Genomic DNA, 27,005 nt, shown 5'->3' with positions numbered 1-27,005 from the left:
TGCAAGTTATTAAAGTAAAAACTATTCCCCTATCTCCCTTTAAACTAAATTAGATTTATGGTTGATACTGCCCCCCATCGATGAATTTAAGGGCAGCAAGGAATGGCCTCTTCCATAATACTTTGCGAACTCATGCAAAAACTATGTATTGACCCAGAAGAAACCCCTCCCGAATTAGGAGCTGGAACCGGCTGAAAGCCAAAGAGGGCTCAGGTGCTCAGAGGCGTCATTAGAGGAGGACGTGGGGCCGGACAAGCGAGGGGCAGCAGAGAACCTCGCCCACAGGAGGCCCCACACCTGAAGCCTGTGGAAAGACAGTGGGGAGAAGCTGCGTTGCTTTTTGGTTTATGACTAGAGACACCGTGCAAGGGTTTCCAGGGTTGAAAGTTTACAAGACCCACTCCTAGTAAGTTCTCTCCAGCCAAGGCTATGTCGTCCTCAGGGCCTAAGGTAAGAGACACCATTTACGGGAATGAATGTCCAGAGACTAGAGGGCGGCAGTCGCAAACTCCAACAGCAAACTCACCGGGACCCCCCGACCCAATTCATCTCTCCAAAATTTCTGAGCTAGGGGACACTGAAGTCCCGACTGCTAGAGTGTGGATGTCTCAGTTCTGTGCTGAGCCACAGGTTCTTAAGCCTCAGCCTACTCCTTCCAGGCTTCCAGGCCTATGGGCCAGCCTCCCGACAGCCTGTGCGGCCGGGGTAGTGCCCTCCCGGGCCTCCCGACAGCCTGTGCGGCCGGGGGTAGTGCCCTCCCGGGCCTCCCGACAGCCTGTGCGGCCGGGGTAGTGCCCTCCCGGGCCTCCCGACAGCCTGTGCGGCCGGGGTAGTGCCCTCCCGGGCCTCCCGACAGCCTGTGCGGCCCGGGTAGTGCCCTCCCGGGCCTCCCGACAGCCTCTGCGGTTTCTGCAGAGGCCTTGTCCTGATGGGGCCGAAGGGGACGCTATGGGAAAGCAGTAAGCCTGCCTAAAGGAGAAGCAACACGACAGTTTTAACCGCTCAGGCAAGGCAAGCGTAAGTACATGCAATGTCAGACTGTGGCCACAGGGTTAGTGTTTCAAACCACCCCACCATAATTTTATTTAGTTCTTTACTGGTCTCAGCCTTCTTTTTCAGGTCAGCCGCCACACTTGGAGAAGAAAAAGAAGGCAAAGACAAAGTTATAGATCCCCTAATTCTAAAGATGATATTTCCATTCCCACTTATCATTCCTCTCCAAATCCTTTAAATATTTTTCACATGCAGTTTTAATATTCAGTAAACAGTTGGTTTATTAAAAACATTGCTCTGTAGTAATTTACTATTCTGTACATTAAGTGAGTTTCCCTGAGAGCGTGATCAAAACTTGATTTAGCTGTGAAGGCCCAAAAACTTGAAACTCCTTACCGGAAAAAAATCTCCAAGCAAAAATTGGATTTTATTGTTCATTTCTGTGTTATGTTTGTATAGCCTCACAAAACATTTATCTTACAAATGCTTTTGTAATATTTTGGTTAGAAACCAGAAACTTCTTGCCTCAAAAAAATGAACAAAGCACTTTTTTTCCATTCTTGTCATGATTGTTTTCTAGATTTGAACCTGGGGAATATCTCATAATTTCAAATATAATACGTTTTAAGTCATTGGGAAATAATATCTAAAACAGGATTATGTCCCAGGGTAGACATCTTGTTTAATGATATAAGTCCTTATTTTTATAACAGAAATTTACTAAAATACATCTGTCATTGGTTTGAATTAGACCAGGTGAATACATTTCAGAATGAAGTAGTCTCAGGTGTGGAGTAGCTGGTTGCTTTTCAGTAACTAATCATACAGTCAAGGCAGAAGCAGTGGCCCAGTATATTAGCCTTTCCTACTGTCAATGTTTTAAATTAAAAACCTCAGAAAAATGCATGTAGATTTGTTCAATGTTTTAAAACAGATACACACTGACTAAATTAACTAGAAGGGAAAAATAATTTGCTAAAGGGATTGACTGGAGTTTTGTTTTTGTTTTTGTTTTGTTATATTGTATGTAAAGGGACATAAAGGGGAAGTTGCCCGATTTGTTGAAAAGTGTCAAGAACTGGGGGCTGGATAGAATCATCTTTCTCCCTAAATAGAGTCACAGCTTTCCTTCCAGCCACAGGGAGGCAGTGAAAGTAGTGAATGAGGCTAAGAAAAAATTATGAAACACATCTTTAGACAAGATATTTACTGGATTTTTTCCTTTGCAGAAAATACATTTCCTTATGAGCTAGTTATTAGGTAGTTATTTGTGATAGCTGAAATGTCGACAGATCTCATTTTCAATGTTGTTTATGCCTCACATGAATAAGGATAGCATAATTGTAAGAGTCAAATACTGTGCTATTTTAGGGCCAGTAGGGCAATTAGGTAATCTCTTGGGTCAAGAAACATTTCAAGAGGCGAATACAGCACAGATGAAATATTACTTAGCATTTGTTGAGGAGGAAATCCATTCAAAATTCTTTTATTTTAAAAATTAAAGTTTATTGGGGTGACAACTGTTAGTAAAGTTACATAGATTTCAGGTATACAATTCTGTATTACATCATCTATATATCACATTGTGTGTTCACTACCCAGCGTCAGTTCTCTTTCTATCACCATATATTGATCATCCAAAATTCTTAAACCTTAGTTTCTCTTTATCACTAGAAAATATTTACTTTCTGGTGATTTACTATCTAAAGACACAACACATATATTATCTATATTATATATTTTTATTTATATTCTTGCATCTCTAGGTCTCTTTATTATAAAAATTACTCATGTTTTACAGTTTATAAAGCATATAGTTTTTCTAATGTTAGGCACGGCCAGAGGAATGAGTCGCGGGAGACCAAAATTGGTCTATTAGAATTTATTTGGTGTGTATGAACTGCAAGAGGTCAAGCTAGAAAAGACCATAATCTCCTCAAGCAAAGAGGGGTATGGAGTTTTATAGGAGGTGGTGAACGAGGCTGTTCCCCCTTCAATGCTTCAGGGGGGTTCCGTTGACAAAGGGTTTTAGGGCATGACCAGCCCCACACCTGGGCCCCAGGTGGCTTTCCGGACCTGCCCTAGTCCTTAGAAGGTAAAGCAAGACAGGATCAAGACAAGGTCTTTTAAGATAAGGTTTCTGTTCCTGGCCTAAATATGGCTTAACATCTAATATATGTAAATATATACTGTCTAGTACATATAAAATTCATTGAATCCTGCTCTTACATGGATATTGATAGTGTCCACTTTGATACTGATGTTGACAGCCTCACACGTGAGAACAGAGTAATTTGATAATTATTGCTTATTTTTTATTTTTATTCATTTTCAAGATCTTTTTCTAAGATTATTTCTCCCCTCTTCAGAAAATGTTAATACTTCCCTGTATAAACAAACACATGTAAAGTTGAGAAGCCTGAGTGGAAATTAGGTTGAATTATGTTTACTGTAGTAAGTGATTTTTTTCACTTCCTTTCTCTCGCCTCGTTTGAAATTCAAACTAAATTAACATTCTCTTTGCTTTAATTGTATACTGCCAGTAGAAAAAAATGAAAGAAGTACCTTGACATTCTTACTTTCTTACTTAAATGGTATGTATTTCCAACTGGAATTACCTGTCTGGTTTCCTATCATCTCAAATTCTTCCTTAGTCTTCCCTGAAGGCTTTAGCTTAGCTCAGACACTAGGACCAACCCTGACTCGTGGGCAGGGTGGGATGAAGAGTGAGAGTGAAATTTAAATGATCATATTTAGGTCTGTGTTTAAGTGGCTCAGCATCAAGTCAAATCTCACATTGACTTTTCCCCAGTTCTGGTAACTGGCCTTCAACCTTCCTTGCACCACAATTCTGGTAACCAAATTTGTATCTTGATTATTTTCCTCATACCTAATTGTTCATTCTAACAAGTCTTTCATCTAGTCATTAAAAACTTGTTCCCGTAACCCAGCTTCATTATCAGTTAGTGAACTGACTGACCTACCTACAACTAAGTGCAGATCTGTTTGGATCTCTAACGCTGTTTGCTTCTAGATTTCTCACTGCCTGCTCCTCCCCTCATGTGGCTGTCTTACACCCATGATACAAGCCACTTGCCTTGACTGCCAGCTGCTTTCTGACCCATGCATCCCTCTGCGTACCAAGTTCTGCCTGGCTGAACATCCCCCTATCAATCCCAGTAATTTTACCCTGGCTCTCCACCTGTCCTATCACAGTCAGGAGGTGTGACAAAAAATTAAATTTTATAAATATGAGGCAGCCTCATTTGACACATGAAAATTATGAGATTAGGAATAAAAGATTTTGAAATGAACATTATTATATTATCTCTACATATAGATTTAGAAAGTCTTAATAGAATGATAAAATTATGCTGCTAGTGTGGCCAGCTACTAGAGACTTGCATGAATTTGCCATGCATGTGTTAGTAAGTCTGCTGAATTGAATGCAAGCAAATGAAAAGAGATCTGTGATGATTCTTACAATTAATATAGGTACATGGGAAAGAAGGAGTTTTAAAAGTTTAGGAATATTGTTACTTATAAAAGTGAGGATAGTTCTTTATTCACAGTAAACTGAATAATGAAGATCAACATTGAGACAGGTTTTGTATTTTAGCACAGGTCGGCAAACTTCTGAAGAAGGCAAGATAGTGAGTATTTCATGCTGTTTCTTCTACCCACCTCTGCCATTATGCCTTGAAAGCCATAGCAATAAACAAATAAATGGGTATGGCTGCTCCAATAAAACAGGACACTGAAATAAAAATGTTACATAATTTTAATATGTCACAAAATACTATTTATTCTTCTTTTGATGGATTTTCAACCACTTTAAAATGTAAAAACCATTCTAAGCTCAAGGGCCATATAAAAATAGATGGTGGACCAAATTTGGCCCACTGGATGGTTGTAATTTGCCAATCTCTGTTCTACTTTAGTGCATATTTTCCCAGGCTTACAACTGACTAGAAATGTGCATGTACAGTTGTGTGTTGGGGGAGGGGCGGTAAGGAAGCAAATATGGTTTTGCATATTCAAGAATACATTCATCCTTGCACAAAAAATGCCCTTTACATTTTTTAAATATGCAGAATTTTGCTTGACATTTTAGCAGTTTAAGTCCTCCATTAGAGATATAGAGAATTTTTTTTGACACTCTTGGTTTTTAAAATGGAAATGGGAAGTAGCCAATGCATTATCTGTAAACGTAAACAAAACAAAAGCTTGCAAAAGTCTAGGAACTCTTGAAAAATGAAGTAAAGTCCTGGAGAAGCAATTTCCACTAACTGCAGTTGGATTCCCCAAATGGTTAACTTTTGCTTATGGAGTAACAACTACCTAAAGGACACAAGGGGGGAATAGGGGTAGAAGTGAAACATTGCTCTCATTTATTTAATAGTCACCTTGTAAATAAATACCAGTGCATCAGAGCTCCATTGCTAAAAATAGCAGTTATGGGGCTGGAAGATTTTTATTATAAGGACAAGTAAACATAAGGATGGCGGTATAGCAAAGAATTAGTTTCTATAATACAGTGGACTTCTTGCCTATTTATTTACAAAAAATACACTAATTACAACTTGTCTCACAGGTTCTGGGACGTCATATGAAATTAGAAAAAAATTTAAATGGAAGGGGCGGGACCAAAAAACAGATTCAAGTATTTTTTTTCCAGTGTTCTTGCCACGACGTGTCGCTTTCTTTCTCTCTTTCAGATTCATTCCGTAGCCTTTTCATATTCATTTTATGTTGATCCTCAGCTCCCTGGTTCCTACTCCCTTATTTACGTTTTATAGCTTTTGGAAATCTCCCTGTCTTTTTGCTCTTCCCCTTAAGGTATCTACTAAAACCTTAGAGAAGAGATGTATGGTTTGAAACTTATCTGGGTTTCTAAGTGACGCTGAGCATGCTCAGTAGCTAGAGCAGGTTTTGTCGCCAGCAGCTTCCCTGATTCGACCTCTCCAAAAATAGACATTTAACTCTCTGAACTCCTGTTTAAGGATGTAATTCGTTTTGCTCTCTCCTCATTTTCAAGGTTCAGAGGGAAGCAGCGAGGATTCCAAGGTCCCACCGCCCTCACAGCCAATGAGGGGCTTGCGAGGGAGGAGCTTGGGGCGGTTTGTTGCAGCTTGAGCTTCTGAGGGACTCATCCCCAGTAGATGCAGTGGAGTCAGAGCTCTGCTGCTTCTGTCACAGCAGAACAAAATTAAAAACAAAATCAAAAACAAAAAGCAGACGAGAAGAAACGTTGCAGAGTATGGAACGCTGTAGGACTTTCTGAAACATTTGCTGGGGATCCCGTGGAGCATGATCTTTTAAACAATTCTTTTTGAAGCCGGTTTGGGTAACTGGGAAAATGATACATATGCTAAATGCAGCAGCTGATCGAGTGAAATGGACCAGATCCAGTGCTGCTAAAAGGGCTGCCTGCCTGGTGGCTGCGGCATATGCTCTGAAAACCCTCTATCCCGTCATTAGCAAGCGTTTAAAGTCTGACCACAGGAAGAAAAAAGAAGCTTACCTGGATGCAGGGAACAGAGAAATACTGCATTGCACCGAGATTCCTTGTAAAAAAGCTTCGCCTGGAGTGAATGCAGATTTTTTCAAACAGCTGCTAGAACTTCGGAAAATTCTCTTTCCAAAACTTGTGACCACTGAAACGGGGTGGCTTTGCCTCCACTCGGTGGCTCTGATCTCAAGAACCTTTCTGTCTATCTATGTGGCTGGTCTGGATGGAAAAATCGTAAAAAGCATTGTGGAAAAGAAGCCTCGGACTTTCATCATCAAATTAATCAAGTGGCTTATGATTGCCATCCCTGCCACCTTTGTCAACAGTGCGATAAGGTACCTGGAGTGCAAATTGGCTTTGGCTTTCAGAACTCGCCTAGTAGACCATGCCTATGAAACCTATTTTACAAATCAGACTTATTATAAGGTTATCAACATGGATGGGAGGCTGGCAAACCCTGACCAGTCTCTCACTGAGGATATTATGATGTTCTCCCAATCTGTGGCTCACTTATATTCCAATTTGACCAAACCTATTTTAGATGTAATACTGACCTCCTATACGCTCATCCAGACTGCTACATCCAGAGGTGCCAGCCCAATTGGGCCCACCCTATTAGCAGGGCTTGTGGTGTATGCCACTGCTAAAGTGTTGAAAGCCTGCTCTCCCAAATTTGGTAAATTGGTGGCTGAAGAAGCTCATAGAAAAGGCTATTTGCGGTATGTGCACTCCAGAATTATAGCCAATGTTGAAGAAATTGCTTTTTACAGAGGACATAAGGTAAGAGAAATTAAGGTGATGGGTGAAATATGAGACTGTTTGAGTGGTAGATACCATCTGTTGTACTCTCGATGGACCCACTTCTTTAGAGTTTTAGATTCCTATTGCATCTAAACCTTTATTAAAATACATGCTCCATTACCCTGTTTAATCACAAGCTGTTTAAAAAATTATAGAGTGCAAACTTTCCTAAAGTTTCATGAGAATAAAATGTTCAGCACTCTAAAAAAGTCTGCTTAGCCTCAGTTACCCAAGTATGCTCAGAATTACCTCTAAAACATTTTCTTACAACTTAAATCCTAGTTTTTAAGAGGTAGTTATAGAGCATTAGAAGAAATGTGTTTTCTTTTGAGACGGAAAATTCAGGGTAGTATTTCATTGTTGTTGCTCTTTTGTTTTTCAAGAGGGAAAAAACCCTGTGCTTTCATATGAAAGGCAAATTTGACAATTTTGCGTGTCTGGTCAGTGATGGATGGTCCTAAGTCCTAAGAAGTACAGGAGAGTGTATCTCACACATGACAGTCCCATTACTCTTAGTTACTGTTCAAGACCATATTTTGACAAAAAGCGAAGCAGTGAACTGAAATTTTGTCTAACTTTGATAGAAAAGCTAAGATTAGAAATGAGGAGGAGAAAAGAAGTTCCAGAAAATTATTTTAAATATGAAAGATATTCAACACTAAGCAGGTCCTAAAATAGTTAGCCAAATTGCATAAACTTGCAGTGCATGACAGTAACTTCATATTGTTAAATATGACAAATTTTTAACATGATGCATCTGAAATCTTAATACAAATGACTCGGCAAATAAAATATTACGGTATTCTAAAGTTGAAAATGGTATTTTAATTATCGAGCAGCATTACTTAATTTTTGAAGCATCATCAATTATCAAAATTTTTTTAAAAAATTATGGCAGTACCAATCTGAAGAAGAAAATTTAAAGCAAATTTAGGACTTCTACTCCCACTTGAACATCAGCCTCATGTGTCATATTAATCATATTGATTTGTCAGTCTTTTCCAATCATTGAATTCAGTGATGTAAATTACAATATACTATGCTTCTTGCATTTAAGATTAAGATTTAATAAATTGAGTTAGTTCAAAACTGGAGTCTAATTATACATGTATAATGTGTATCATGTGTGGCATATGTTTATTTTCAGCTATTTTTGGTACAATCGAGAAGGATGATGTTCTGACATTGTTTATACATGTCTTACAGACTATCATTTATAACATCTTATATATAATTTCAAAATCATAATTATAAATCACTTATATATATTTATACTTAACATTATATTTACTGAGTGTCTTTTTTTAATATTACATGTATGATATTAATGTATGATAAAACGAGATTTAATGACTAAATCCAATATTAATCTGTATTTATTGATTGTTAGAATAATAGATAATACTATACTAAGTAAGACAAACTAATAGGTAACTTACGTTTAAAGAAAGTCCGCAAGCATACAATATTTATTTTTGTAGTCCATGCTGAGTTAATTAACTCTTTTTTCCTCTATAGGTAGAAATGAAGCAGCTCCAGAAAAGTTACAAAGCTTTAGCAGATCAGATGAACCTTATTTTATCCAAACGTTTGTGGTACATCATGATAGAGCAGTTCTTGATGAAGTATGTTTGGAGCAGCAGTGGACTAATTATGGTGGCTGTACCTATTATCACTGCAACTGGCTTTGCAGATGGTGGTAATGGCATTTATGCTTAATCTCAAATATGTTTCACGTTATTTCTCTTGAAGGTATCAGTGATGATTTTGTGTGAGTGAAACTGTATGTAGCCTTTATTCTTTAGTTATTAATATTCAGAAACAATGGCAGACTTTGCAATATCCAATAATAAGACCAGCAATAGGAAAAGAGGACACAAGTGGCTCAGAAGACTTTTGAGTTCTGAGATATGTCAGAGATCTCTGATGCAGTGTTTCTGGGACTTGTCATTCAGCAGTTTTAATTATACTGCCTAATATAGAATGAGTCTCTAGCCTAACATTTAAACTCAAAACAAATCAATGGCTTTAAAAAGAGTACAAGTTCTACCCACACTTCAGTTATGCACATCCAATGCATTCAGTCTATAAATATTCTATAACTGGATCTACCCTGATTTGTGATTTGAAAAGTTAACTACTGCATTAGGCAATCAGCAATATTGTTTCAGGGAGTGCTTCATGCCATGGAACAAAGTTTCCTCTACTTGCAGGTAGTATACCGGGGGTGCCAAAAATATGTTTACAAGTGGATGCACACTTTGGTCAATGTTGCTCAAGCAGTAGTTCACTATAATCAGAGTGTCTGGATGCAGATGGTAACCACTTTGAGCATCTCTTATGATTGCAGAAGTCAAACGTGACTAATCATCTTTTGTTATCGGTATATATTGAGTATTACCAATTTAATAGTTTTTTCCTTTCTTAAAATGTGTACACCTTTTTTTGGCACCCTCTGTACATAACCTCCTATGTAACATGATTTGGGCATATCGTGGGGGTAGGGGTTGTCAAGTTCTATCACCATCTCAGTGTCTTTTACCAACGTTTTCATACTTTGGACTAACTAAGAAAGATAAGGGCAAAAAGGACGGCATTAAGATGTTGTGTCATACTTGAGGAGGGATTGTGGGTCTTAATTGGCAGCGACAAGGGGGAATTAAATAAAGAAGCAGCATTTTCTGCTCTCCCTCTAAAATAAAACATTACTCCTCCTCTTTGAAAACCACTTGACCAAATTGGCCTTAGTGTTGAAGACAAAGAGCATGGGCTTTGTAGTGAGATAGAGTCTTTCTCAACTCTTGCCTATCCCTCTACTTGACTGTATACTCTTACCGTGTTTCTCCAAAAATAAGACGGGGTCTTATATTAATTTTTGCTCTAAAAAACACATTAGGGCTTATGTTCAGGGGATGTTATCCTGAAAAATCATGCTAGAGCTTATTTTCCTGTTAGGTCTTATTTTCGGGGAAACACGGTAGTCATGTTAATTAAATTCTCTGAACCTCAGTTTTCTCATATATAAAATGAAAATCAAAAAAGTCTCCTTAGAGGGTTGTTGTGAGGATTTAATAGAATAATGTTTATAAAATACAGAGCATGCTCTTGATATTATTGATACATGGTGACAATTATTACGTAGAAACCAAAGGAAACACTAAGAATAATTAACAGAATTCACACCATTTTGCAGTTATTTTTGGTATAGAAATAAGAATTAGTAGTTATTTGTTTGAAGACAGCTAATAAAGACAAGTGAAAAAATTACTCTATGCTTTCGTATTTTAAAACAGTGCTTCAATACTTTAACCTATTCTTAAAAAGTGCTTGCCAAATTTGAGTCATTCTTAACCTAAAAGTGTTAATTTTAGTAATTATGATTTATCAATACCATGTAATAAGTGCTACACATATACTAAATATGCTCCACAACTCAAAAATAGTGTATTTTTTCTGTTTTAATGTTTTCAAAATTTATTTTTTTTAAATATTTTAAAAGTTTATATTGAAAAAAGTGTTGTTAGTAATAGTATTTTTAGGCTTAATCTTTTATAATGAAAGAAAATAAATTTCTTTTTCAAGAGTATTAATGAAAAAAAGACACTTAAAACCTGTGGTTTTAAGATTAGTTTTTCTGAGAAATCTGACAAAATTATCAGATATTCATAGTGAATCTCTCTAAGTATATAGATATTTTCAAAGTTTCATATATAATGTGTATTAGCAACAACCCCAATTACAAGATTATGATGTAGTTCTGTTAATCCCTGGAAGCACTGGTCTTATTAGAAAACCCTGGAGTAAACATAGAACAGAGAAAATGCAGCTATTAATGGTGACAAATTAACCCCACAGAGACCAGAAAGAAGTAAACATTGTATGCAAAGAATATAACAATCTTATTTCTACAGATGATGTAATAAACTATTTAAAAATAAATCCCACACATCCTGAAAACACCATATTAAATTAAAGAAATAACATTAAAATTTTACATGGAAATAATCACATAAATGCAAGTGAAACAAAGTGATTTTTAAAGCTTCTTTTCCAAATAAAATTTTATACAAAGAAAAGCAATATAAGAATTTCATAGAAGAAAATGAATTCATATAACACGAGAGTGTGCTTTTGTAATTTGTAAGTTTACTATATGTATGCTTATAATGTTTATAGGTATGTGTTTACTAAATATATTTGACCTACAGTGACAACACATGAAAATATTATCACTTTACTCAGATAAAATAATTTATTTTTTTAGATAATGATATATCTTTGAGGCTTTAGTTCTTAGAATTGCATACCATACAGTCTAATCTAGTTTTCAATTTTAGTTTATTCGTATGCCCTGAGTTGTCCCCTATACTAGAGATGAATTAAGTGTGTGATACTATATATGTTTAAGGCAAAAATAGGTGGAAAAAATGGTTGAATGACAGAGGACTGGCAAAGAGAAAAGGGAGAAAAAGTAGGACAGAAGAAAGAAAGAAAACAGAAAACAATAAGAAGCAAGTTTAAATCTTGACTCTGCTATTTAATAGTATTTATCCTTAAGACAGTTATATAAACTTTATATGCCTCGGTTTTTCTATCTTAATTGTAAAGATAATAATAATATATATAACACAATTGTTATAAAATTATATATATAGTATTAAATTTTTATATATGTATATGGTATTAATGTGCTTTGAAACAGTCCTTGGCAAGTAATAAGAACTTAAGTGGAAGCAATTGTTAATTTTTAGTATATTCTTACCATGTGGGCTCTGGAGTCAGAGGGCTTGGGTTCAGGTGCTAACTCTTGTTTTTAGGTTGTTACTATGGACAAATCGTTTGACTTTTTTATGCTTCAATTTCCTCGTTTTCAAAATGGTTGTTAGGAGGATTAAAAATCGCATATGTAAAATTTAGAACAATGCCTGCCTGCCTCATAGGAAATGTTCAGTAGGTGTTTGCTGGCATGATTATTGTTGGTAAAGGAGCAAGACATTTGCAAGTGATTAGGAAGTTAGAGGTAAAAATGCAGGTAAGAGGAAGAACCTGTATAATTTGGGGGGGGAAGAGAAAAGAAAAACAGTACAACTGAAAGTGAAATCTTACGGTATGGATCAGTTTAAGTTTATATTCAAGTTCCTGTTATAAAACTGCATATGGAATCATGCCACTTTCACATCACAAGAGGAACTTACAGGTCACCTAGTTTGGAATCCCAGATTTGCCTGTGGTCACTCATAGTTGGCAGAAGCACTAAGGATAGGAGACATTATGTAATCCCTAGAGCGTTGCTTTTTTCCCCCTTTACCATGCTGCCTCCGGATTAGCTATATTGGAACTTATTCTATGTCTCACATTGTAATGCCAAATAATTGAAATATAATTTTATATTGTGGGTCAATTTGGATATGATTACTCTCCTGTTGACCAAATACTGTAGCAGTAATTTATCTTACCGATACATATCGAAGACTTACTTTCTAGCTATAATTAGCTATGCATATAAATAGCTATAATTTTTAAAGTACGCGTATAGCATGCATACCAACAAGGACACAATTATTAGTGTGCCATTCAATGAACTGTCACAAAATCAACACATACACATAATCACCACTCAGAATAAATAGAACCTACTTTCATCCCAGAAGTCCCCATGCCCATTCCAAATCTTATCCTCAGCCTCCCATCCCCATCCCCAGTTATTCCTGCCCACCTCCCCCTACCATGCCACAGTAAAGGTAGCTATTTTACTGACCACTTATTAGTATTTCCTGGTTTTTGAACCTTATACAAATAGTATCATACCATACACATGAGAGTTCTAATTGTTCCACATCTTTGTCAATATTTGATGTCAGTCTTTTTCATTTTAGGCATTACTATGAGTATAATAGTGGTCCTTCATTGTGCCTTAATTTGGATTTCTAATGACTATTGAGGTGTAACACTTTTCATTTGTTTGTTGTCCATTTGGATAGCCTTTCTGTGAAGTGCCAGTAAGTTTTTTGGTCATTTTTAAATTGGCTTATCTGTTTTTTCTTAGTGATTTGTAAAAACTCTTATATATCCTGAAATGAGTCTTTTGTCAGACAGGTAGACATACACACACACACACGCACAGTCTCAAATGTGTTTTCCCACTCTATTCTTTCCTTTTCAGTCTCTTAATGGTGTTTTAAGAGAAGTTCACAAATTTAAAATAGTTTAATTTATTAATCGTTTTCTTTGTGTTTAGTGATTTTATCTCTTAAGAAACATCTGCCTAACTCAAAGTCAAAAAGCTATTCTCGTATTTTCATCTTCTAGAAATTTACTGGTTTCACATGGAGATCTTCAATCCAATTAGAATTCATATTTATACTTGGTATCAAGGTCGTAAGTTTTTGCTGAGATTTGTCAAAGTGACAAAGATAAAAAGTAAATGAAAAGAAATAAACTCAGATTATAAGTCCAGAGGAAAGAAGTACAGAGGAATAGCCTACATTTTTTTTAATTAAGAAAACTAATAGACAATTTTCTTAAAGCAGTTTTATGCTTACAGAAAAATTGATCAGAAAGTACAGAGTTCACAAATACCCACTCCTCCCCCACATTTACCCCTATTTACATATTGTATTAGTATGATACATTTGTTATAACTGATGAAACAATATTTATATATTATTGACTGAAGTCCATAATTTACATTAGGGTTCACTCTTTTACTGTAGAGTTCTAGGGGTTTTGACAAATCTACAATGACATAACTTAGGTTTTAAATCCTTTCTCACCTTTTCAGTGAAATAACAACATATGTGACCATATTTCAATATATATTTATTCACAGAGCTAAAAAGTAGCAGTAAAATGAGCAGATATGGTATTAAATATTAAATCCTTAAATGCGGAACTTTTGACAAAATATTTAAAATATTTGGTGAGGAAAATAAAATGTGTTGAGCTAGGATACAAAATAGGTGAGTGCTTCAGGTCATACATTTATATCTCTGACACTGAGGAATCTGGCCTTGTCATAGAGGTTATGCAGTTGGCTGTTATGTGCATGGCAAAATACTACTGGCCCTGCTTTCACAGTACCTCCCAGAGACCAACCAGTAGAATAAAAGTCAAATGAAATCTCTCCAGGACTATTTGTAATTATGTTGCTCAATGCATGAAGAAAACCCAGTAGGCATTAATTTGCCAAAGCAGCATAGAAAGCACCATGCCATCTCAACCACAAGCCCATCTGTGCTAGTATTTTTACTTCTTAACAGAGGCTGTCAATGAAAGCTACTCTGAAACCCCTTTTAACTCAAATTCGTAAAATCCCATAATTATTTTAGACCATCAGGCAAATTCTCTGTGAGCCAATACTAAGCACATCAACTGATATATTAATTCACTATTTTGGTAGCTTTGTGAGAATCCTTTGGTAATTTTTTTTTTCCTGTGGCTATCTAAATTGTATCACACGTTTAAATGTGTTTAAGTGTGTCTACATTCTGTTCCCAATCTATTTATCCAGTCACGTCTTTCACTCCTCAATTCTACCAGTGCTTAAAGCCTTTCTTTCTACATTCTTCAATGAAACTAACTTCAAGGGAAATAATGGTAGTTCTCTAGAGCAGTCTTAAACAGTAGGGTTGGAGGGATCATACTGGACTATCATAAAAGATCCCAATGAACTCATGGTGATTCTGATACTCAAAGGAAATCGGTGTCTAACACCAACTTATACTGTCTCTTGACCAAGCTATTTATCATTGTTGGCATTGCTTGAAATTTCCCTTCTCTGTGCCACTGCTTATGCCATACTCGTGATGTATTAAAATTGTATATGGTCTTCAAGACCTCACTCACAGTCTGCACCTCCATGCAGCATTTCCTATCGCTTGTAGGAGGAAACGTTTTTTAACCTCCTCCAAACACCTTGCGTTAACTCTCATTCTAGGCACATTTGTGGGAACTTGTCTTGTCTCTCTTACCAAACTAAGCTCCTGAAGGAAAGAGTCTGAAAATCACGTTTATCTTCGCATGTCCTATAGCACTTCCTAATTTCTTGCATATCTAGGTGTTTAGTAAATACCTGTTGAGTGAATTTTAGCTTGTATTATGCATGGATCCCTTTCCAACTCAGCTGAGCTGTCTATGAGCAAGTAAAGATGAAAGTATCTGGTAGTCATAGTGGGGCACAAGTGAGATAATTGCATTGCTGTGGAAGGAGGAAAAAAACCCTTTACACTGAGATAAATCAGAGAGAAATAAATATCAAAGTGGGCCTATGGCTATCTACATTATTCTAATCTCTTCATTAATTTACAGCACTTAATTTATAACTTTGAAGATAATCTATAAAAGGACCAGATAGATAATCAAATTGATGGAAAGGTTAAAGCAATGACCTGGAGAGAATAATTTTGAAGAACAAGACTAAATTGAGTAGATATGCAGTAATGACTAGAGAAAATAATAATAGCTAACATTCAGAGCACTTATTATTATAGGCCATGGATTAGGCTAGCACTTCACTTGTATTTCACCTTTAACCCTCACATCAACCCTGTGAGATAGCAATTGTTTGAGGTAGTACTGCTATTTTCCTCATTTACATATGAGAAAATAGACATGGAGATGATAAGTGGCTTACTCTACTTACTTTAGTACTTGCCAATATGTAGTAGAGCCTGGATTCAAACCTAGTCTGACTCCTGACTCTGAACCATAATTTTTAAAAAGCAGTAATTTAAGATGTTCATCCATCCATCCATGCATCCAGCCACGCATCCATCCATCGATCCATCGGCTTAATACACATTAAAGAGTACTAATGTGTGAGACACACTGCTGAGCACTAGGAATAAATAAAACACACAGTTTTGACCCTGAAGAAACTTATAGTCATTAGAAAAACTAGACAAGGGTTTGCACTGAAATCTGTACTAAATAGTTAACTCTTGAAGAAAGAGCCAGGCAAAAAAGTAACAGATATATGTTAAAGTCAGAACAAATCATACATGCAAATATCAGAGGGTAAATAGAGGATAGCATATTTGGGGCGCTGCTGTACTGTAAGGTGAAGGTTGGTAGAGAAAGGTAGACAGAGGCCAGATTATGAGGGTCAGCTAATTTGCATTTCTATTAAAGAAACCACACTAGAAATATTTGCCTATATTCCAGTCAGTTGTATTTTATTGACCAAATCAGTAGTATTTTATTGCCTACCTATAATGACAGGGTGTTGGATTTGGAAAGGGTTGAAAGAAGGCTAAATGAAAATAGTCTTAATTCCTATAGATTTAATTGTTCTAAATCTCCTTTTAGAAAAATAATAAATGGGAACTTTAAATAAAATCTGGTACAGCTACTGTATTTTCAGTAATTCATTAAATGTCTAGGAAATTGCTGATACTACTGAAAATTTTACATATGGTTGTTTTAGCCACAATTTCATTTGTGTAAAAAAATAATTTAGTTACTTGGAAAAAATCAATAGTTTTATTATTTGCGTTTAGATTTAGAGGATGGCCAAAAACAAGCTATGGTTAGTGAACGGACAGAAGCCTTTACCACAGCTCGAAATTTGTTGGCCTCTGGAGCTGATGCTATTGAAAGGATCATGTCTTCATACAAAGAGGTACTCGTGTTTTTTTGTTGTCAATTTGATTAAAGTAAGATATGTGAAAATCAAACAAATGTAAATTACCGGATATGCTTACTATTTTGGAAACATTTTTTCCTCTATCAAAAATTGCTAAGAGTATAATCAAGACAAAGGACGGCAATTCCCAAGTGTATTGCTGCTAATACCCTTTAATTTTTACACTATCACTTGTTTTTCTGTCTATATATGAAATACGTGTTTTTAAATTTTGAAAAAAGTCCTAGGTGTAGATTCTGGAGCCAGAGTGCCTAAATTTAAATTCTTGCTCCAGTATTTACAAATTATATGAATTTAATCAAGTTTCTTAACCTGTCAGTCTCTGTTTCCTCATCTGTAAAATGGGGATAATGATAGCATTGACTTTCTAGTGTTGTTGTGTCTTCATGCATGTATAATATTTAAAACAATATGTATTAAGTGCTCAATAAATGTTAGCCAATGATTTTACTTATATACCTTGCAAACTTTCATAACGAGTGAAGCCTCACCAACTACATATAAAAGGCTCTGGTGATTTCATCTTCTGCCTGCCTTCCCTGCAGAGTCTGGGTTTTCCTTCTCTATGTTCACTGTACATCTGGTGCTTTACCACATTATACTTGTCTATCTCCTGCACCAGACTTGAGTGGAAAGCAGAAATTGTCTTACTCATTTTTACATTCCTAGCATTCATTTTAATGCTTGGAATATTGTACGTGGTCAACACATATTTGTTGAAAGAATGGTAGTAAGACCTAAAGATATCATGAGATTAAGATTAAAAATCCCTTTATTTAATTGAGATAGACTGATAATATTCCCACGGACATTCTTTCTCACCACTCTGTGGCTTTTGCATCAATATAAATTGCCAGATCATCATCATAGATTTAGCTGCCTCTTAAATCAGCCTTAAATAAACTACAAATTTTGTGATTTGCTGACAGAACTTTTCAGTCTCATTCAACAACTGATTTATTGAATTGAGTTTTTTTGTTTGTTTTTGTCTTTAAAAAAAGTACAAAGTTATTTATAGCCACATTGCAAAAAACTCAGTAATTTTTTTTTTTTTTTTTTTTTTTTTTTTTTTTTGTCAAAATAGTAATTTTGATAATCGGGAGACACAGGTTTTGAAATAGGTTTTTTTGATATATTACTTACCATTAAAATTAAATGACCAAACAAAATTTTCTCCATCTCACATTAAAATACATTGCTATCTAAGTCAGGAGGAATATCATTTCATTTTTCTAGATTGTCTCCAACAAAATAAGTGATTCATTTTGCTTTATTTTGCCTGAATATGCTTTGAATCATAGAATGTTCACTTCCAAAGAATCTTATTATTGCTCTGACAGCACATGAAAGCACCATGATGCGTTCTTTGCTGGCCCCAAAGGGAGCAAGTTTCCTTTTTAGAGTTAGAGTCCCTGTTTTTTACATCCCAAAGTACTTTGTCCACAGTCACATTCTCAGTTTTTTTTGGATACTCTTTTCCCACTCCACCTTGTGTCCTGGTCAACTATTAACTCATTGCCTCTTGCCATTTTATAATGGACCTCTACGTCTGGTTTTGGATTTTTTTTCCTGTGCAAATATATTTACCCAAGTTTCTTTAACTCTGTTTTTCTCTTCTTGGGAATTCAAGAGCTTCTTTTAGATAACATTTTAGAAATTACCCTTTGAATAGAAATAGTATTAATATATAGAAATGAAATACTAATCGAATTACAGACCTCTCACACACAGTAGAGACATGCGGTAGAAGCTTCTAACAATAACACCTATTCATTTACTGTTTACGTTTTGCACACACAAAAATTCTTACAAAAATGTCAGCAATGTTGTATTATTTCACAATTTATTATTTAAGAAATATTTATTAGTGACACACCTTGCTTATTGGTACCAATTTCCTCATAAACATTTCTATAAAGGAATGGTTTTTGTGCTTTGTTTTCGCTGAGAAAGATGGTTTTGACAGGAGATGAGTCACATTTCACAGTACCTTAATAACAAGGTGTTCTTTTAATAGAAAAACAGCTGGAGATTCAATCTAAATTAGACAGCTGGCAGAATAGGAGCAAGAAACCTCCTGTTGAGCATTATGGACTAAAGCAGAGATTTACCTCATCTTATTTTATAAACTGTCCTAGAAAAAAAATCATATTTAATGTTTTTCTTTGGGCATATACATCATGCTTGGCTTGAAAAAATCTGAATTGTGCGGTTTGAACTGAACGTGATTTGAAGTTTTCACTGAGCTCACTCTCAGCACACTTGCTGAGCTCACTGTCTAGCAAAGGTGATTTCTCTGGCCATGCTTAGGAATTTGGACAATCAGTTTGACTCAGAAACATTCACTTCATAATAAGAAAAAATATATTTCTCTTCTATTTAAAATCTTCCATTTTAAATTGAAAAAAAGATACCAAAATAAAGGATCATTATTTCATTGAATGAACTTAAACTTTTCACAAAATTTCTAATTTTCTGGAAGTGAAATGTGTCATGTTAACGGGTTAAACATGAAATTTGATTGAAATATTTTTAAGTCTCACTAATATTCTGAATTTTTTTACATTTCATTTTAAACCCTGACTTGAATAATTTTTTTATATATTTTATAATTCCAGTCAAAGTTACACTGACACCTTACTATGTTGCTCTCTTGGTAAGCTTTTTACTGTTACTTGTTTTACTTATCAAATGTGCTATCTATTTTCATGTATAATAAAATAGGATCTTTAATGTTAAATCAAGAAGCTTAGGTGATTACATATTTATTTAAAAGTCTGTCTTGGGTATATTAATTCTATGTTATTTCTCTGTGTCGGTTTTAGGTTACTGAATTAGCAGGCTATACTGCTCGAGTGTACAATATGTTTTGGGTCTTCGATGAAGTGAAAAGAGGCATTTATAAGAGAACTGCTGTCGTGCAAGAGTCTGAAAACCATAACAAGAATGGAACTAACCTAGAATTACCCCTCAATGACACACTGGAAATCAAAGGTTTTAAACTCAAATGTTTTTATATTTTTCACTAAGTATTTGCTTTATCAACAGAACAAAAGTTTTTTAGAAAATAGCTTTCAAAAGTTATCAAGGAACCAACATTTATTTATTTAAAACAGTTGTCCCTAAAGTTAGTGTTGCAATTTGAGGAGTGGTGACTAACATTACCATAAAAATATATATATATGTATATTATGCTACTTTTATTTAGGAGAAAATTTCTAGAATTATTTTTGGAAACTACTATATGGCAGAATGAATTGTTTGCTTTTAAAATTAAAATAACAGCGCTGGAGCTAATGTCATATTGTTCTTCATCACTGTGTTATTAAGCTTAAGTTTGGCTAGCATATTTTTCAAAATTATATTATTCCATGTCTTAATTCCCTTTTTGTAGCACTGTGTTTTTTCAGTACAGAACATTAATTTAGAGAAATAAGTAGTTATAAAGAGTATGGCAGGGTTACATAAGATAGTTTTGCTTTGCTCTTGTTATGATTTTGACATCAGATTATTGCAAAATAATGTTTCTGAGAAAGATTTTCCAAGTAGATGTGTCAAAATGTCCAAACTCACATTAAACTTTGCTTTAAATACAATTACCTATATTTACATTTTTTTCCATTATTTATTCCTGTGAATTATCTTTATAATAAATTTATTATGCTGCATTATACTTTAAGTTAGTTAATTAGCAATAACTGTGATAGCTTTTGTAACTTAAACTTTCCCTTACAGGAAAAGTTATTGATGTGGATCATGGAATTATTTGTGAAAATGTCCCCATAATTACACCAACGGGAGAAGTGGTGGCTTCCAGGCTAAACTTCAAAGTAAGATGATATTCAAGAATCTTCTGATTGTTGCCATCACACTAACACAAAACAACTCAGAATTCATGTACCTTATGTTAAATACTTGGAGGAGCATATGGAAAGGAGGGGAAATCAAGAAAGGTATGCACAGTGGCTCAATTACAGAAGCAGTTACTTCCTCAGAAAAGAGAGAAAAAGAGAAATTTGATTTCTTTTGCCTTATTGCCATGTTAAAAATCAAAATTATAGTGCACTGAGAGCTATACAAGGTAGTTTTTGAGAGCAATAGGAAATGTCCTCAGACATTAATATCTGGAAAAAAATTTTAATTACTTTTCCTTATAGGAATTACTCAAAAACTATGAGCCTATATTATATTTGCTAAATAAAATATGAGGACAGAGGGCATTAGCAGGTTTATTTCTATTAATGCACAATCTCGAAATTTAATTTGTATTTTAAATAATCACATCTTCTGTTAGGAACAAATAATCAGAAGATTCGTGGATTGGAATTTTCTTTTTAATTCTATTGAGAGTAAGAGTTGTTTGTTATTTACTATTTTCTGTCTTGATTACAAAAGTTAAGATGTAAAAATAGTTAATAGACCTGAGGCCCTGATTTAAATCGTTGTAAAATTCAAAGATGAATTTTGGAATTCAAGCACAAAATGATTTGCTAATAAGCAGTAATGACTGTAATGAAAGCATTTGAGCTTAGTTCAAACAAAGACATGACTGGACTTGATAAAAGAATTACAAACATGACAATACGTGTGCTAATTATTTTAGCATAGACTTTAGGTTTAATTATTAAAAATGTATTTGTAAATGAATAAGATTGCTGTAAAAGGACAAGAAGCACTGAACAGGGGGAAATTCTGTGTTAATAAATATAAGAGAAATTGTGTTTTAACTACAATTTGATCGGGCTTTGTTTTTCCATTTATAGAGTGATTTAAATTTTCTATTTATAGAGTGACTTATTAAATCACTCCTATAGAGATTTAATTATTTGGATCTGAACAGGAGTTCCAGTTAGGTGCTAATGATGTACCATAATCTTAAATAGGTTTGAAATAAAACACTTGAAGAGGCATACATGGAATGTTTATTAATAGTTTAGCAATTTATAATTTATGATTTTTTTATAGACTTTTTTGTTCAGGTTAAAAATTGATCTAAGTATCAATTTTTACAATCAATTTTATGATTTTTATAATCAATTAATATAAACATAAATTTTTATAATTGATACTTATATCAATTTGTATTAATTTTTTTGTTCCACTTATTAAATAGAGTAAGAGTCTTGAATTCTGCCACCTACTAACTACATTATTGTGGTCATATCACACTCCTTCTGTAAAAAAAATTCAGAACTCACTGTATATATAAAACAAATTTAAAAATACATAATCTGATGAAAGTATCTTATACATTTTGAAGATCTACAAAGATATATGTTATTATAGTACACTTTTATGAATGTTTATTTCTGACTCACACAGAAATTTTGTTTACAGTCTCAGGTCTCCAAAATATAATAGAAAGTTCTGTTTGCTCCGCATGGATTGACACATAGGTTTTTAAAGAAAAAGGTTCTCATCCTTTTCTTGGCCTTTTGAACTTAAAAATCATTTGGAGAAGAAAATTCAGTAAATGTGGGAATTCTTTTTGCCTCACACTCACTGCTTACTAAACATAAGAAAATTTATGCTAAAAAATATGAATGTAGAAAAGTCTTCTATTATTCAAAATGTGTTAAAATTCTAAAAATTACTAACAGAGAGAATAACTCTATTAAAATATTTTGGGAATGTGCCTTTCGCCATGGCACATACCTTTAAAAAAACTCATTTGGGAAGTATTTACCTGTAGGCTTCTACAAAATTTAGCTTCCTTAACCCTCTCTGTAGTGAAAGAGCACAGCAAATCAAAAAATTTATTCTTTCTGTGTTCTTCCCAGGATTTTCTTCAAACTTTATTCTATTGAAATAACATTTTAGTTTGGCTACAGTTTATATCTATGATCAGATTTTATAGGTTCAAGCTTGCTTCTGTCTTACGTCTCTGTGGTAACTGTCTTCACTGCCTAGAATGCTCTTCTCCCAGATCTGACTCGTTGCCACTCGTCACCCATGCTCAGCCAAAATGTTACCTCCTCAGAGAGGGACTTTGCTGACCACCCCATCAAAAGAAGCCACCCCCCAATCTCACAATGTCACCATCTTCCCTAACAAATCATCCTCTTTTGCTATCAGAATAGCATTTATAACTACTTAGTTTTTTGTTCATGTGTTTATTGCCACCTTTCTTTACATTCTTTAGAATGTAAGTTCCATGAAAACAGAGACTTTATGCTGGGCAACACTGTATCGCCTGTGCCTAGAAGAATGTTAGGCACATGGTAGACAATGCAATAAATGTTTGCCAAGGAAATGTTGAATTATTTAGACAGACTATGAATCGAAACCATTTTTCTTCACATATACTTCTTATACACACTCCTAATTCCTTTATCTAACCTCCATCCCAACCCTTCTTTTTTCCTTCCCTTCCTCCCTCACTCCTTCTCCCCACCACTTTCTTTCAACAAAAAGATTTCAGCTTATGTTATACACAGCAAATGAGTCAAGGATAGATATGGAACTGGCTGGTCTCTTATACTGACACAATGCGAGTAATATAATAATCTTTCATCCTTGAGTCTTTCAATATGATGTACTCTACATCATTGATACTTAGATATTTGTATCCATACTATACAAGGATATATCTACAGACATACTGTAGATTTCTTTCCCTCATACTTTCATGCTATAGTCATTTTAAAATCACTGATTATAAAATATAATTTGTTCTTAGAAGTATTAGTAAATCAAATTTTTTAATGGTGTTTCTTTTCTTTGTTCTTCATAATACCCTTCAAATACCACACTAAAACAATTTCCCAATCCTGTTGTGTGGAATGAGAACTTATGATATTTAACTGTTAAATTTAAATGATAAATAAGATGAAAAATTCGAAAGAGAAGTATGCAATTAGTAATGGATAAATGACTTTTGTTTTATTGTTATACATATGTATATGAATACATATATATATAAATATGTATTTATAGTTGTTTTAATACGTCCTTAAACATATGAGACTAAATTACAATCCTCTGTCTTGGTTTGGTAAACATATGTGAATAAAACAGAATTGGAATAATTTTATCTCTCTGAATATAGGCTTTTGTGATTTCTGTAACACTTCAGAATGCTGAAGTACAAAATTAAACAACCCAGCTAGCTCTTAGAATAACTGTGCTTTATAGCTAATAACTCCAAATGACAAATACAACAACGTTTAAATTCAATATAAATGTAATCAAATATTAATATAAATAAAATAAAATTTAATATTTAAGTTTAAATTTTAACAATTTATTTTCCATGGGATCATGTTTCTACATATCTTTGTAGTATCTGATGACAAGACCTCAATTAAAATTTTGGAAAGCCAAAATTTTGCTCATTTCAAGAAAATTCATTTTCTTTGAGATTGGATTGATTTATGATACTTTTAGCTTCAGAGCATAGTCAAAAGCCAAATTTAATGCTCTTAATCCTGATACATTTTCTTTAATTCCTTACCCATCCTAGGTTATCATGTGCTTGAAAGATTTTTTTTTAAATAAATCACTTTAAATGCTGCCAAATGAAATTATTTTAAAATATTGCAGTTTGTAATTTTATTTCTTACTTTAGGTACAAGAAGGAATGCATCTTCTGATAACTGGTCCCAATGGTTGTGGGAAAAGTTCTCTCTTCAGAATTTTAAGTGGGCTCTGGCCTGTGTATGAAGGAGTCCTCTATAAACCACCTCCCCAACATATGTTCTATATTCCACAAAGGTAGGTCTAATTTTTTTTGTGTAACAAGAAACAATTTCCTTTTTCTCTTTAATTATATTGATTCCTTAGGCTCTTCAGTGTTTTAATATTTAAGCATGTCTTCATTAAGAGAAGCTTTTAAGGAAATAAAAACGCAATTGTTCTAAAAAAATTTTATTACCGATTTATATATAATAGTTTCCAGGACAATACCACTTCTTTTCTTTTTCACATCTGCTAGATATAATGAATACTCAAAGACTATACGTGTTAGTCTCAAGGAATAGTTCGTCTTCAGAGAATAATATGATTGCCTTAGATGTCAGATTATTACTTCTCACAGATAAAAACAGTACTTAGATAGTATACTGATCTCTCCATCAAGCTGCATACATTCACATGTTCTAAAATTATTATTCCCTTATGTTTTAATAGCCTCTGTAAAATAGTCTTTATAACAATTATGCTTATGATTAATTAATTATTTGGAAATACCTTAATTAAAAATATTTTACTCTAAGAATGAGTATAAAGTAAGCCTAGAAATTGTAAAAGGAACATTGTTTCTTCTGAAGTCTTTAGTCAGCTTTCTTCATGACAATATAGAAATGTCTAAACACAAAGTTATGCTTGAGAATTTGGAATATTCATTGTGAAAGAAAGAAAATGAACGTAACAAATATGGTGCTATCACATGTCTCTCTTGCCCCATTTCCTTTGTCAGAAAGTACTTATACCATCCTGCCCAATGGTCGAAGTTTTAGACCATACGTTGTAGTCAGGCAGGTGAAGTTTTGTGGATTTTTTTCTTTAAAGCAAGACTTATGGTAGTAGTAGGAAGCTATGTGAAGTAGGAGGGTGAAGAACTGCATTGGCAGTAATAAAATATTGGATGTAAATAGTGTCATGGATACTCATAGTTAACATAAAATAGATAACATCTTGTGACACCAGAATCTTTGTCTTTTTCTGTGTATCCTTCAAAGCCCTTGTGGGAAACCTTCTGAATCTGAAAGCTAAATTATACTCGCAAAGTTTAAGTTTCAGATACTAATGTGTTAAGTTGACTGATTTTTATTTATTTAGGTTATAAGGCATAAAATCATAAGGAAAATACTCTTTTATATCATAGAATTCTACTCTCAATGCAAATAAAATTATATGCATAAATTTTAGATTTTTAGCTATTTCAGATTTCATATGTAATATGAAAGCTACAGTTCTTGACTATAACTGTGACCTGAGCAATATAAAACATTTCCAAGGCATAAGAAAGTACGTAATCCAGGAAAGTCATCCTTCAGAAATGAAAGCAAAATAAAGACTTTCCCAGACAAAAGCTGAGGGAATTCATCACCACTAGACCTGCCTTACAAGAAATGCTAGAAAAAGTTCTTCAAATTGAAAGGAAAGGATACAAATTAGTAGTAGTAACATGAAAACATACGAAAATATACAATGTACCGGTAAAGGTAAACATGTAGTCAAATTCAGAATATTCTAATACTGTAATATGGTGTGCCAACCACTTGTATAAAGGTTTAAGGACAAAAGTATTAAAAATAACTATAGCAAGCATAGTTTATTAATGAATATGTAATATAAAGAGAGATAAATTGTGACATTAAAAACATAAAAGTAGAAGTGTTTGTATGCAATCAAAGTTAAGTTGTTATTAGCATAAAATAGGCTTATAAGATTGTTTATGTAAGCCTCATGGGAACCACAAATCAAAAACATGTAGTAGATTCACAATAGATAAAAAGAAGGTAATAACAGCATACTACTACAGAAAATCACCAACTCACAAAGCAAGGCTGCAAGGACAAAGAAAGGAACAAGAGAACTATAAGACATCCAGAAAACAATAAGATGGTATTAGTAAGTCCTTAACTATCAATAACTACTCTAACTATAAATGCATTGAATTCTCCAGTCAAAAGGCATAGAGTGAGTGGATGGATAATTCTCTATATACTGCCTAGAAGAAACTCACTTCAGCTTTAAGGACACTCATAGACTGAAACTAAAAGGATGCAAAAAGATACTCTATGGAAACCAAAAGAGAGTAAGAGTATATACTTACATTAGACAAAATAGACTTTAAGGCAAAAATGGTAACAAGAGACAAAGAAAGTCATTATATAATGATAATGGGGTCAGTGCATCAAGAACATATAACAATTATAATATATACAAATCCAGCATCAAAGCATCTAAATATATTATGCAAATACTAACAGATTTGAAGGGAGATAGACAAGAATAGAATAGTAGGGAATTCAGTACCCCACTTTTAACAATGGAAGTATCATTGAGACAGAAAAATCAACAAGAAAACATTGCACTTGAATTACATGTTAG

At 34.1% G+C, this 27,005-nt stretch overlaps 1 protein-coding gene across 2 annotated transcripts in view; it reads left to right on the top strand.

Moving 5' to 3' along the window:
* The first annotated feature begins 6,007 nt into the window (after positions 1–6,007).
* The window catches only part of ABCD2 (ATP binding cassette subfamily D member 2), a 114,293-nt gene continuing 93,295 nt past the window's right edge, over positions 6,008–27,005 (top strand). The window contains exons 1-6 of one of the 2 annotated variants that reach the window (XM_019736340.3): positions 6,008–7,285; positions 8,825–9,005; positions 16,804–16,925; positions 19,775–19,943; positions 20,685–20,779; positions 24,517–24,662. In XM_019736340.3, the coding sequence (XP_019591899.2) occupies positions 6,353–7,285; positions 8,825–9,005; positions 16,804–16,925; positions 19,775–19,943; positions 20,685–20,779; positions 24,517–24,662 (1,646 nt within the window). In that variant the 5' untranslated portion in view covers positions 6,008–6,352. The remainder of the gene's footprint in view (positions 7,286–8,824; positions 9,006–16,803; positions 16,926–19,774; positions 19,944–20,684; positions 20,780–24,516; positions 24,663–27,005) is intronic. The other variant, XM_019736330.3, reaches the window with a different exon arrangement.

Source organism: Rhinolophus sinicus, chromosome 1 (assembly GCF_057876585.1).
Source record: "Rhinolophus sinicus isolate RSI-liver-muscle chromosome 1, RSI-T2T, whole genome shotgun sequence".
Classification (NCBI taxonomy): Eukaryota; Metazoa; Chordata; class Mammalia; order Chiroptera; family Rhinolophidae; genus Rhinolophus; species Rhinolophus sinicus.
This window is presented reverse-complemented; position numbering and strand designations above follow the sequence as displayed.